Below are 14,903 nucleotides of genomic sequence, written 5' to 3'. Positions count from 1 at the left end.
GACACAAACTACTGTTGTCTACTGATCTGAGGGGAAATATGAGGTCAATGATGCAGAAAACAATCAGCAGAGCTTTTAAAATTGACTCATTCTGAGGCACATGGGGCACAAATGCAGTTTCAAAAATCTATAGTCATTCGTTTTACTGTTTGAAGCCTATAATGTCCACGTTAAGTATCTTAGAGAATCATCTTGTGTGCGTATTATGGACTAAGACAGGACACTATTATTGCATTTTTGACCATTAAGCACATAACCAAATTCTTTCAAATCCAATTAGTTTAAATAAAAGTCCTGACATGGTACTTAAGATGCAGAGAGGTATCCTTTTTCATTGTCTTCTACTCGTTCCCTTTTTGTGCTTGAGCCCACAAAATCATTATTTTAAGCCGATTTAGTTTACCAACATAAATACATGTTATGTCTACATTGTTAGAGAGTGCCTGAGAAAGAATAAACAACAGCTTTTTGTCTGTTCCCTGCCCTTTCTTTATTTGCAATGTGTCACTATGGGTGAAATGCTACAGTACTGTATATTTAAAAGGGTTCAAGTTAAAATACAGCCGGTATATGTACAGTATATGTACCTTGTCTTAATATAACACAGGTATTTATGTCTCACTGCTAGTGTAAAAATAGTCTGCCTGCAAGGTTGACTCCATCCACACCTGTCCACTACAGCTACCGCTGTCAAACACCTGTTCAGAAGTTGTGTCCTGGACTCTCACACACGCATCCCCACACATGCCACATAAACAAATCACAGCCCCACTCACATGCACTCAGTGTGCACAATAATAGCAGCACATAAAACGCTGTGCTCTTTTGTTTATAAAGGTCACTATGTTTGTGACGCACGAGCAAGCAAACAAAATCTTCTCAAAGGTAGATGATAATACATTTTGATTCAGTCACTCAGTAATCACATCACAGTGAATGTGAAGTATGTGAAGCTGGGAGCTGAAAAACTACCAAATACTGCAGTGAACATAAATAATGCATGTGAATCAATAAACCTACTTTCAACAAATACTGTACACATAAATCTCCCAAATATAAATAATCAAAGTTACAGCTTTAAGTTTAAGTTAAGCCACGTTGTACTAACAGCTCTTTTATTTTGGACCACTGCCGCTTCAGTCCACCTGTCTGACAGTAATACGTGTTTGCACAGAGAAGGAAATGTGCACCCTTCCCCCACAGTGAAAGAACTGCAGCTCCCACTGTCAACAAACCACAGGTCAGTAGTTATTAAAAAGAGAGACACAAAACACAAAGGGCTCAGCAGCCCTGCACTGTTATACCTGCTCATCTCGGTTATTGGATTTTTAAGCAATACGAATCAATTCTATTACAAAATAAGATATCCAAATCTTAAAGTATTTGAAAGAAGCTTACATGACTATTTTGCAGAATTATATATATTTCTAAATTTCTCATAGTGGTATGTACATAAGTTGTACATAAGTTAACAGGATATAGGTCATACTGTAAATAATGTAAGACTCAAGACCATCCTCTACAGACACTTAAAAGTATGTTTTCTTTTCAAAATTCATTTATAATACTGTCATTTACATTGTTGGCTGACGTGCAACGTCCTGTTGTCGTTGCTCATTCTGAAAGTCTCAGAAGGACGCCATGAACTGAACAAAGTTAACAGGCAGGTGTGAGAAATGTAAGTCTCTCTTCATCTGTCAGCAGATAACCGAGTGGAGGAAAAGAGCATAATTTTGCTCGTCTGTCAGGGCTGATGGAGTGAAACTGCTCCGACGCTGAGCTCTACTCTTCAACTGTGCTCCTCACATCAGTAAAAACTCAAAGAGATCTAACATCAATCCATCTGAGGCTTCCACAAAAAGGGTGGTGTCAACAATACTCAGACATGGATGCCAATAACAGTTCACAGAACTGCTGACATGATGACATTTATCTGGATTTGCACTCGTCAAAATTGCAAGAAAAAAAACCAACACTGTGACACCACTTACGTAAGTCCTCAACCATAACACTTCTGACAGATTCGAACAGCCGCCGTAAAGCCGCATCAGCTCTGAGTGGACAAACAACACTCTCGTCAACACTTGTCATCTCAGAGGAAACAGGAACAGTTGCAGTGTGTGATGGGGACTTTTTGGACGATTACAACCTCAATGTAGTGCTGAGTTTCATACTGTTGCACCTAAACTGGTCATTTTTTCTATGCACCTCAAAAATGTTATATCTATAATAAACGTAAACAAAACACAAACAGTTCAGGAGTTCTAACAAATTCTAAATACAATATATATATAAAAACAAAACTCAGGCTGGGTACATTTAAAATCTTTACTAGTGCGGACTCACCTACATTTCTGTACTGACACCTTCCCAGAAATAAAAAAACACTTTTTCTATTTTAATGAAGAAAAGTTCTTGACCAGACATTTGATGCCAGCTTTCAGTACTTGACAGTTTTTGATCCCTGGTGCTACGGACACATTTTGGTGGACAGTAAAAAAAGCCCTGAGGTTTGATACCCTACACACAGAACTATTTTCTGCGGCAAGACAAACTCTGTGAAGTGGCAGCACCATAATGTGTAATACTCACATATCATGTTTGTTTTTCTAACTGACTTCATGTCTGACCTCACTTTCTTGCCTCAGGGTTCACTTGTAAACAACAATCGCCCTGAATTCCTCCACTGAGTTTTAACAGCGGATAAAGTGACAGGGCCATGGTGGAGGGAGAGGGGAGAGGAGTTACAACACAAAACAGGTGTCGCCGACATTTAGGAAACCCACCTCCCTCCCAGCTCCTTCTCTTCTTCCCCTTGTCGGCTTTAAATACCCCCCCGCCCCCCTCCTCAAACAGCCCTGGAGCCCTGAACTCGGGTGCCACAGGGACAGTTCCCCCGTAATGTCTCAACAGCTATTACACATACGGCAAGGATCTGATGGTAGTAACGTCCAATTCAATCAATTATGAGTATACGAGGGTCAGTGGTTTCCCACCTGGGGGTGAAATATACTTGTGCGAGATGATTACCAAGTAGGGATTGGTCACTTTTGAAAAAAGTTGTTAAATATATATATTTTAAAATTGACTTATGTGACAGGTGTTGCTAAAACGTGTGTGGGACGTTCAGTCCGCTACAGCACTGTGAGATGGGCTTGATGCTCAGGTTGCAGCCTAACAGTTATTTAAGGTTGTGTATTGTGTTTGCTGCTGGAAATAAAAGTTACTGTTTACAGTATGAACGTCTCGCTGCCATCCTTCACCAGCAGAACGGTCCAGACTGCTAGTTACCAGAGCATGCACTTCAATGTGTTATTGTTACTCTCTCCATGAATAAAACAAAGTGTGGAGATAGGTCTGGCAATACAAGACTAACGTTACCAGCTGCGAGCCAGTTTAAATTAGTCTAAGGAACCAGTGCGCTCCCAACTATGGGTTCAGAGTGCTTTTCCTTTTGTTTATCCAGAACAGAGGCCAAACATAACAGACATTTTTTGATTGATGATTTGAAGAATGGAAGAACTAGTTCCCAGTAGTTTTGCTTGAACTTCCCATCCCTTTTACCAAGATAGGAAAAACCTTTCTGTGCTACACAAAATGATGCTTTTTTCTGACTCTTCTCTAATCTTTGTCATTTTATTGTAAATACTGGATAGTTAAAACAATTCAAATTAAACAATCTAAAAAGGGAAAATAAGTTATAAGTTAATGTAAGTTTTTCTTGAGCACTGACAGTGAACATTGCTTCAAAAGTCACCAATTTAAACCGGCGGGAACCTCATTTGTAGATTTGACAGATTTATCTCATAAGTTTTGCAAATGGATGTTTAGTGTTTTAGAGTGACGATTCGCTTGTGTGTTTGTAAACAAAAAAAATAATTAGCAGATGGAACTGTAAGTAGGAGGAAACCCAGAAAAGTTCAAATAAAGAGGAAACCAGGCAACTTCTGCTTAGGGCCACATGAGAAAGAACACGCTTTGCAGGTCTTTTTTTTGTTGAAGCCTACAATAAATAATAAAAAAAAAAGCAGTACAGCTGTTAACCAACCACAAAATCATCCGTCCTTAGCCCAACCGAAACAACCCAAAGAGATTTTTACCTTTTTATTTAAATATACTACACATCTCAAGTACCGCAATAATCTGCCTCCAGGCCTGCTGTTGGTTGGTAAAATCCTGTAACTTCGGCCGGGTATGAGGCAATAGCCACCACTAATTTGTCCTCCACTACTGTCATCCGATTAGACAATGGGAAAAGTTGGCAATGACGTTGTGCGCTTTGCTGCTCGGAGTTGAAGTTTTTTCAACTCGAGGCGTTCAGAGTGCTCCGAGCATCTAAAACGTGAGGGGGCATTAGGAGCGTGCAAAATGCCTCTCACTACAAAAACTTTGCACCGACAATGTTCTTTCATTTCAGATAACAGGCCAATAGATAGAAGCTTACTCATATCAAATCTTAGTGAACATTATGTGAACATCAGTTGAAAGTTTTCAGCAGGATAAACTGTAAGTGACTCAATCCCCAACATCAATTCATCAGCCTCCCTTTCCAACTCATCTCCATGAAGGATTAACAGGATAATATCCCAGAGACCCTGCTGACAAAAGGGCCACCGCTGGCCTCCAGTGCAATGACTGAGTGCAAATCCATGGATTTATGTCTGAGTTTAGAGGATAAAAGGCCTAGGACACCTCCTCTAGTCGAAGTGTGTGTATGTGTGCACCAACCATGTACCAGATGCCAGTGAGATACACAGTAGGCACAGTGGATTTTAGGTGAGAACAGGTGGAGCAGGTGATGAATGACAACAGCCCTCCACCCACAATCACAATGAGAGCACCGCTAATGTTTTAAAGATTTAAGAAGGAGTTTTGTACAAAGAGACACGCCAGACAAATCAGATCACCTGCAGCCTTTTAACGTTAACACCTCTATGACGACATTTCTGATTCCCAGCACACAAGCAAGCAGAGCACACGTTACACAAACACAGTGTCACTGAGGAATAAGGTTATGACAAAAACAAAACGACTTGTGTCGCATGGAAACACAGTGACTGTGCCTGACAATCCTGCGCCACATCATCTACAACCCAGGTACTCTATTTATTTTCTGTCCGCCGCTGAACACCACAAGGCAACGGATGGCTAACCTGGTTCAGTCAATCACTTGTTTTGACACGACCATCTGTCTGCGTCGTCATATTAATTGCCTCGGCACAGTGCAGGGAAACATTGTGTCCTGCTCTGCTCCATTATGCTGCCTTACATTGTGTTCCACCGCCACATGCACTTCCAGGTTGCTGTGCCACCAGAATGATGATGCCAGTCAGAAATGCCAGCAAACTTAACAATGTGCCCCTACAGTAGTGTTTCTGTGTGTGCACACGCGTGTGTGTGTGTGTGTGCGCGCACATGTGCAGGTGTTCCCTTTTCATAAGCAGCAGATATGCTGACAGGAAGAGCAGGAACACTGTGGTACATCTTTCACATTGTTGGATTTATTGAAGGTAAGAAGAAGAATGAACAGGAAGGACAGAGCAGTGAAGACTTTGGCAATTATTTAAAGAAAATAACTACCTATTTTCTGGTATCACCTTGAATGAAATGGCATTTAGTTCTCTCTTTATTGGATGTAATTTCACCAAGAATGTTATTTGGGGGCGGATGATTTAAAATTGGGTTTTACAGATTACAGAGATTGGAGTTGCGCATAGAGGAACAACTCTTCAAATATTTGTGATTCAAGTTTATATGCATGTTTCGTGGTACACTGTGAAGTAAGGCTAACAAGACCAAGAGACATTAGGCCTATTCAACTTGTGGATCAGATTCGATTTACAAAGAATCAAATTAAAAACCTGAAGAAGAATAAAATCATGTGAATAACAGACATTTTTGCCACAATAAATCCTTCAAACCAGCATATTGATGATGAAAGCCCTCCTTTGCATGGTGCTGTTGTCATCTGCAAATCTAGCTTCTCTCACATGAACGCCATAAAAACAAATTCTCGTCGAACCAGCCGTCGCTGCAAGTCAAGGTGTAGTCTCTCTCATTAGTAGCCTACGGGCGTGCCGGCTAGGCATCTCTGTGCTTTCTGATTCGTGAGAGTTTGGGTAAAAAATGTTTACAGGAAATGCTGCGATGTCAGAATTTACAAAAGTATATGCCAAATCGCTGATACGATGTTTTGTAGAATACTTTTGGAGCTAAATCACAGCTTGGCCTCATTACTTAAAGACGGCGTATTTATTTTCTTTTTTAGTTTGTGAATAGGCTCCTTTTGTTATATAGTAAAATTAAAATTTTAAAAACGTGGTGGTGTGTTGTAGCAAATGTACAACATAATGAGAATAATAGCTAAGGGAATATCCGACCCCCAGGCCCTAGCTACCTGAAAATGTGGCCCCCTAAGCAATATAGTTGATTAGCCCAGGTCTACAGCCATGTTAGCGGCTCTGTGAGGCTGCACTTTGTGCTAACATTCTCACAATGTCATTGCTAACATGCTGATGTTTAGCAGGTATAATATCTACTCTGTTCACCATCTTAGCTTAGCATGCTAACATACTAACATTTGCTAATAAGCACTAAGTACAGCTGAGGATGATGGGAATGCCATTTGTTTTACAGATATTTTGTTATAAACCAAAGAAGTGAACAAACTGAAATTTTGACCTGATGGTGGCGTGAAATGAAAAGCGATTTTAAACTTGATTTTATGACAATCCATCCAATATTTGTTTCACTCAAACTGTAAATGTCAAACTTATGGTGGCGCTAGAGGATAAATCAGGGGATCACCAGAGTCATCAGGATTCATCCTCTGGTTTCCATTAAGGACTGTACAAGATTTAATGGCAATGCCTCCAAAAGTTGCACAGATACTTCAGTCTGGACCAAAGTGGTGGACCAAAATTGCCATCCCTAGACCCATGTTGCTAGCTTAGTTAACATATTCCATCTTCAAGAAAGAAAAAGCAATTGTCTTTTTGATGGAAAAAAACAAGAAGATGTATTTTTGGTATCCACACACACACACACACACACACACACACACACACACACACAATCACCCTTATCTTCCATAGTTCCCTCTAATACTGCCATCACCCACTTTCTTGTTACACAAGTCCACAGATGAAATGACTGACTGTGTGATCGATGGTAGAGAATAAAGGTGAGTGTACAGGCTCATGGTTGGCAGCAGCAGCCTGCAGAGTCTGCTGTCATTTAATGAGTTCTGGACTGCGGAGACTGACACGACAGACATAAATTGGTGTAAGTGGTTGTGGAGGATTTATGACAGTGCGGCTAGCTGAGGAGGAGGAGGAGGAGGAGGGTTGTGTCTAATTTCAGAAGGCAAGTTCTTTCTCTGAAATAAGAGGCAAAACTGTCCAGGCAAATCTAGAGTCAGCTAATTCCATGTAAACAGCCACATTGACCTGGGTGTGAAACTGATTTAAGGCTCTCTATAGTAACGTCTAACCCAGCTACATTTCTGCTTTGTTCAGACGATCTTGCAGCTCTTATTTAATTTAGTTATTTGTACACTTGAAACTGAAGTGACTCCAGATTGACCACCTGTGACTGCTGCTATATACCTTGTCATTCAGGAAGTCATTGTTTAGCGTCCATTGAGAGCTGCTTGCAACGTTGTGACACCTGTAGCATACCTAAAAAAAATGTTTCACTTTAAATGAACCAGCCCGGAGTGTTAACAGCATTTTCTGGCACTTATTGACTAAACAAAGTGGAGGACAGTTTTATGTTTAAATGCTGCTATTAACTATGAAGTAAAATACATATAGTTACATCTCAAGGTTGGATAAAGTTAAATATTATGGCATTCTGCTAACATTTTGCTACTGCAACTTTTTAAGCCATTATAAAAGTACATAATGATATCTTCATGACCTCAGTCCTATTATAAGAGACCCATCATCTCAGCAGACTTCCAAATGATGACTGTAACTTCTGCTACCTCCTACCTATAAATATCCATTGCATGCAGCCAGCATTCAGCGTAATGAGCTTGATTTTTTTTCATAAAGACAGGTTCAGTGTTCAGTTTATGCCACAGGAAACTGAATGGTTGACAATGTAAATGCAGCGTTTGGGTCTGACACCATTAGCACCTGAGGTGACATTTTGTAGGTGTTTGGTCGTGTATCCTCTCCTTGTCTTTTGTTACCGAGGTCACAGACTCGGCAGCTTGTGGCACTCTGCTTCCTCATAAACGCAAGTCTCCATTTTTAACACCAGCACTGAGCCAGATGAAGAACCATAGCTAAAACTGGGATGGTTGCTTTTGCTGACACCACAGACTGCTTTATTTTATTTTTTGTTTAGTTTTTCTGCACCAACATAAATCTGGAGACCTTCCTGTACTGGAAGTAACCTCACAGTCAGCCATGCAATTTTCTAATGCAACCTTTTATTCTATTTACAGCCCCACAGGATTGCTCTGATCAGATCAAGATGGCTGCTCTCACAGCCCATCAATCATCATTTCTACTTTCACCCGGTGGCTTCTCAATCTCTGAATCGTATTGTGTGTTCGCTTTCGCCATTACAACTCTCTGTCTTCAAACTCTCTCCCAATCCTCGCTTACGAAACTCACCAGAAACACACTTTTGTGCAAATAAAATGCAGCACATGAAGAATATAACTAAACACACACACACACACACACACACACACACACACACCTCAGCCCTTCCTATGGCCTCCCAGGGCTCCTGCGCGAGCACTAAAGCAGTTTATAGAAGCCTCCCTACATGGACACAGCTTCTGGAATAGTAACTGCTACTTGATCTGACTCAAAAAAAAAAAAGCTCTCCCACTTCTCCACTTACGTTTAACCCTCGTACACCTACTCTCTACATGTATCGCACAACGCAGATACAGTGCCATGTGCTAATCAATGCTAATATATTGACGCAATTCACCTGGAATATACTTTAAAAGTTTGGCAAAGTTTCCTACTTACTGGACAGTGAACTAACACCTCCTGTTGTGGGATTGTAGGAATAGTAATAGAGAATTTTCTAACATGATTAAACATAATTTAATCATTTCAAATACATAGATAAGAAGTCTAAGATGAGTTGAATATATTCTTGTGAGGCCTGCGAGCGATGTGCATTGGAGGGTACTCCAGACACCTTAATTACTTTGTAACAGACTGACAGTATCCTTCCAGTCCAGTGCTCCCTCCAAAGTCCTGTCTTCTTTTGTTTGTTTCTTTATTTACAAATGTTAAATATTGGTATTAGAAAAATCACACTCTTGCTCGGCGGTCTAATTTTAGCTGCTCAAAGACTCTGTGTGCTCTCCTGGTCTCTGGACCCCTCATCATATTTTAACTAAACTGTTTCTGCATTTGGATCACATGACCCTGACAGAGTGAATCATGGGAGGGAATCTAAAATGCCCTCCTCTCCAAGTTGCATCTTGGGACTCAGTACTGTAGGATGGGCAGAGAGGACAATTCAGTGAAGCAGGTCTAATCCTTTCTACAATTACTTTGCTAATGGTGCAAATTGAGACTGAGAGGAGGTAAAGATGTCTCTGAGCTGTTCCTTGTGCTCGCTGAAAAATGTGCGTCTCCCTTCCTTCCTTTCATCAATTTACATTAAAATAATGTGATTTCATCCACTAAAAATAGACCTGGCTGAATAAATCACATCTCAGATAAGAGAACGTAACCTATATGATACATTATTACGCAACAGTGAGAAGGGAACACATGGAAAATTCATTCTGACTGGTAACGTGAGTACAGTATTTTCAGTTTAACTGTGAGCTTGACGCCGGGACATCAGGAAAATGGTAAAGGATAAAGACCTCCATGTTTTCATGTAGTGCCATCAACATTAACAGAAAAATGGAAATCTTAATTGGGCTTCAAGGCAAAAATGTCTCACACTTGCTATGATTTTATATTTCTGTTTGGACATCTTTTTAGAAAAAAACATTCATAAAAAAAATGTCCACAGGCTACGCTTACAGATAGCCATCACCCAGTGACGAAAGCTAGCTTTAATGCAAATCACTGTCCGTGTATTTCCCGAGGAGAGGCGGTGTTTTAGTATTGTCTCACAAAACATCAGGTAGTAGGTAAGACCAATAACTGCCTTCTGGCTGCCGCACCACTGGCTGACTTGTTAAAGTGTAAAATGAGATTACACAAGAATAGATTTGATTACGCAGCACACCAAGACCTCTCCTCGCCCACACTGAGGGACATTACATTAGGTCGAGTGGATAAATATCACATTACTGAATATGACTTTATAACACTTGAATCTGACGCTGATCAGTCTTTTGCCCACTTCATTCGTTTTACACCCTGTGGAACAGACCAGGGGAAAAAAAACAACTATTGGAAATATAATAAGATTTAGAGATAAGATCTGCGCATCTAATTTACAAAAAAGTATGGAGAAATAACCCAATCTGCTTTTGAAGGAGTTTTTCACAGAATTGGGATGCACGAGGATTACTGTATATAAATGTCCATCATTAGGCCTTTGATCACTTCATCAGCCAGACTGATGACACAACAATGTATGACACTGAGCAAAAGCATGGTGTGACTATTTTTACACTTCCTATTTGAACTTGAACAAGAGAGAAGTGTGATGTCTTCTGTACGTTTGTGGATGTATGGATGTATATACTGAGCACTCATCATGTGGCGAATAGGTCAGCTGAGCCAATTACGCTGTTGATAACCCTATGTAATGGGTATTTATAGGTTACTGCTATAGCATGAGCTTCGCTAGGCAGCCAGTCGTTCACTTAGTCAGTTAGCAGCTGAACTCTTAAACTATGTGAAATGGAAGATGACTTTAGTCACAGTGGTGAACTTGTTTGGCGTATTGATGGTTCCTATTTACTTTCAATATTTCAATACGTTTTACAAACAGAAAAAGTAGCCACACTAAAACATATGAATGGAAGTTATAGCATGTGGCAAGTCTATATTGTGCACCAGCATGCATCTATCAACTATAACAAAGTATTCTTTTTCACATTAACAGCCACGTGTTCTACATTACAGATGGTCTTGTGTGTGCAGTGAGAGTTTAACCCGCTATTGATCCCCCTTAAAAAGATGACTACATTTGGAAGATGTACTCGAGTAAGACCTCTCTAAGCTGTCAGCACAGCGTCTGGGTGAGGCAGACATCAATAAGCTTTGAGAGTTCATGGAAACATCTACTTCTGGCCTGTTCGCCTCATCTCGTGAATCAGCCTGACAACCAAACCCTTCTTATTTCTAGGATTACAGCTGCTTTGAAGAAAGAATATTGCCAAGACGCGTTGCAGCCAAATCTCATCACTCCTGTCCTTTCTGATCTCATCCCATCGGACACACTTAGATGCAATATCTAACACCTACACTAAAATAAAGAGTCCTTGTCCAAACCAAGCCATGAATCATTTATCTACAAGAGCTGCTTCATGATAAATATAAACCAATGTCAAGATGTACAATTCAGACACACACGCACGGACTGGACATGCGCACACACTATTTCTAAACGTCCAGTATCAGATTCGGCATCACTGTGTGTTGACAAACACTTTACTACTGAGTGGTGAGCAGCTTTTTCCACTGAAATTTTAAGGATAGAATGCAGAACAGCTGGTGTGAGGATTTCCTTTCATATTCATTGCACTTCAAAATGATGCACTGGCTATATTTATGGGCTGATATCAGCTTCTTAAGCTAGATTTGACATGCCAAGAAGAGCAATGGAGTACGATGACCTACTCCCCCTGGGGAGGCTGAGAGGTGAAGACTGAAGAGAGGGGCTCGCTTGGCTTTTTCAAGGCCTATTATATCATCTTACATTCAAAAGATTGACAGGAGCATGAGACAACAAAAAGAGTAACTCTTCCAAAAGACAACAAACAGGAAAACAAGACAAGATGTGCCATGGGAAAAGAAAGAAGGTGCAAAGGGATAATTCAAGAATGGTGGCAAGAGGAAGCTCTCGATCTGACTGGAGAGGAGTCAGAGCGATAGAAAGAAAGCAAGCAGGGAGGAAGGGAAGTCGGAGCAGAGCAAGTTGAAATGTATTTTTAGGAAGATGTTTATTTGTAGATCTGTGAAACCAACCCGGGGTGTATATCTACCAGCCTTGCCATCTCTCTCTGATACCATCTGTTGAGGTCTCTCAGCCTGTCACAGTGCTCTGGCTCTATAGGTGGGGGATTCTGCAGATTCACTGCAAAGAACCATCTGAACACGCATGTTAAAAATGCTGCTGTGCTGCACTATGCTATAATGCACCACAATAGTGCAAATTAGGTGTTATTAGATTAGACTGTATTAGATCAGATAAGAATAGATTAACCCTATGGAGAAATTGTCTTGTGGTGAAAGGAGCACAAAAATACATCAACGATAAATTGGTATAGATGCATTAATACATCAGCATAGAAGTACAGTAGTCTGGGTATTTTTACTGTTGACATTTCACTTATTGAGACATTATGATAATATTGATAAAGCCGCAACACGAACAAAAAAAACAGCTTCATTGTTAACTACGACTATGCAAAATACATATTGGTGTCTGTATCATCTGATTAGTGCCCAACATTGGTGCAGCCATTCTAGAGCAGAGAAAAGGAGAGAAAATTTAAAAAGCAACAGTTAAATTGTACTAAGTAGAAATAGATGAAAAAGTGCGAATGCTATTTTGCTTGGCTTTTTTCCCAAGTTTGTGCCTCTCCTGTCATGTTGGTTAATAACTGCTTTTGCATTTTGAGACTTGTCCTATGTTTGAAGTGCACGTCTTTTGACAGGATACTTACAGTATTTCTGAAGACATTTCCACATTGCCAGATAGACTCTTCTATTCGACTGGAACAAAACATATTACATCTACTTCACAATAAGAAAGACTTTTAACCCGTTTTCTGCGTTATAACCATCAAAACAGGAAGTGACTGATTGTTTCTACAGGTAGATTAATCAATTTACCTATGAATTCATGTGTGTGTATATATATATATATATATATATATATATATATATATATATATATATATCTTTCAAATTTATACTATTTAAAGATTCATATTTTTATGGCATCTGTTTTGGGTTAACATCAAAGTGCAAGTTTTTTTTTAACTTTTTTACTCTTTGTGCCACAGACTGACTGTTTTTGTTCAAGCTGGGATTTTGATGTAGCCTACTTGGCGAGCTAATCATCAGTGTACAGGTCTAAAATGTAAAGCATTCTTGCTCTATATCCAGGCCTAAAATAGGCTACTATCTGTACTATGCGTTGTATCACAAAGTCTGACACTTAATGGTATTTCTAAACCGTACAAAATTATATCTACCTGGCAGCTATTTTCAGCTTGGGCTCCAAGATTTCTGAGGTGGAGGATGGCAACTGTGGTCATCCAACATGGCGGCCATATCAACCAGTAGGTTGCCTTAAGCTAACCAACCAAGGATGATAAACATCTTCCCACTTAACTGAAATACTGCGGTAGCAGGACAACTTATGTATCAGGGGGAAATTTAGACTAATTATAAAACTGTATTAACCTTTGCGGGTGTTGTTGTTTCTGTCACCTGTGTCAGTTGATTTTTTAGCTCTGACAGCTCATTAAACGCACCTGTCAAGCTCGTCCTCCACGTGGCAAGGCCAGCTGGTCGCCTTGGAAACAGCCGGTGTTCTGTCGATTTATGCTACCTATGGAGATGTGCTACTTGGCAGTTATTTGCATGCCTATTGGTTAGGGTTAGGGTTAGGCGTTAGCAGTTTGCATTAAGGTTGCATTTTTCGATAAGGAAGCATAAATCGTCAGGACACGGGCTCCTCCCCCGGCTAGCTTTAGTATGTTTGGGGGTTTGCTTGTTCTTTTGTATATTGTTCTATGCAAAAAATGTATATTTTAAATTACACATATACCTAGGCTACATATCTCGGCCTAAAATAGATGTTAAACTGACTTCAATCAATCAATTCAAAATGACTGTAAGTAGGCGAGGTTTCTCTCTCCCTTAACTTCACACCGGCCTTTGCATTTAGTGTTGTTTTTCAACATTGTTAAAACCCAGATAAATGCATGTGTGTTTTATAATATATGATTTAAATGTAGGCAGACTGGGGGAGGGTGGTATTATATTTAGACAGTCTTCGCAAAGCAATCGGGGGTAACTGAAAGACAACACTGAGAAACTTCCATGCCTAAAATATCTGCCCACACAGCTTCCAGCAGGACTGTAAGTGCCAGCTGCGAGAACAGAGGCTCACATGCCCTGTTTCATGCTGGGCCGTTTTAAACTTTACACAAAATTATGGGGAGACCTGTGACTACGAAACCGTACGTTTTGTTATGTTAAAATGCATAAAAGGGACTTGTTGATAGTGTGAGGGCATGGGTCAATCTGTGCGTAATTACGCACGGTGGCACCAGCGTAACTCGCAAGCTCAGAGCCTCCAGATCCAAACCTACCTTCCTCTGCTGCTTCTCCCAGGCAGGGTCCAGCAGCAGGTCCCTGTCCCAGTCATCCTCTTGGGTCATGTACGCTTCTTCTTGATGGATCACGTAGGAGTTGCTGTATGTCATTTGGGTTTCGACAGCTGTCATCGTGCCGCCTTTTGTCAGGACTTCTCACGTCCCCCTCAGTTTATAGTAAAAAAAAAAATTAATCAGCAATCGAAACGACGACGACGCCGTGAGGGCAAGAACCTCCTTGAGACGAGGGGTCTCGCTTTCGGGGGGAGAGACAGTTAGGGGCTGCAGAGAACAGACTCCACTGGTGCGAGGTGCCTGTGCGGAGGTGGTGCTCCCACTACCAGAAGACCCTGCTGGCCGGTGCTCCTTTCCTGGTCAAAAGTGACACACGTGACCGCACCCC

The 14,903-nt window shown here is 40.6% G+C and overlaps 1 protein-coding gene across 1 annotated transcript in view; it reads right to left on the bottom strand.

Moving 5' to 3' along the window:
- actn3b (actinin alpha 3b) overlaps nucleotides 1-14,632 on the bottom strand; it is a 35,572-nt gene extending 20,940 nt beyond the window's left edge. The window contains exon 1 of the mRNA XM_038730751.1: nucleotides 14,498-14,632. Within this exon, the coding sequence (XP_038586679.1) occupies nucleotides 14,498-14,632 (135 nt within the window). The remainder of the gene's footprint in view (nucleotides 1-14,497) is intronic.
- Between the last annotated feature and the right edge of the window lie 271 nt (nucleotides 14,633-14,903).

This window comes from Micropterus salmoides, unplaced genomic scaffold (assembly GCF_014851395.1).
Source record: "Micropterus salmoides isolate LMB-PRFRI ecotype aquatic unplaced genomic scaffold, ASM1485139v1 Ms_hic_scaffold_2, whole genome shotgun sequence".
Lineage (NCBI taxonomy): Eukaryota > Metazoa > Chordata > Actinopteri > Centrarchiformes > Centrarchidae > Micropterus > Micropterus salmoides.
Note: the sequence above shows the minus strand (reverse complement) of the source record. Positions and strands in the feature narration are given on the sequence as shown.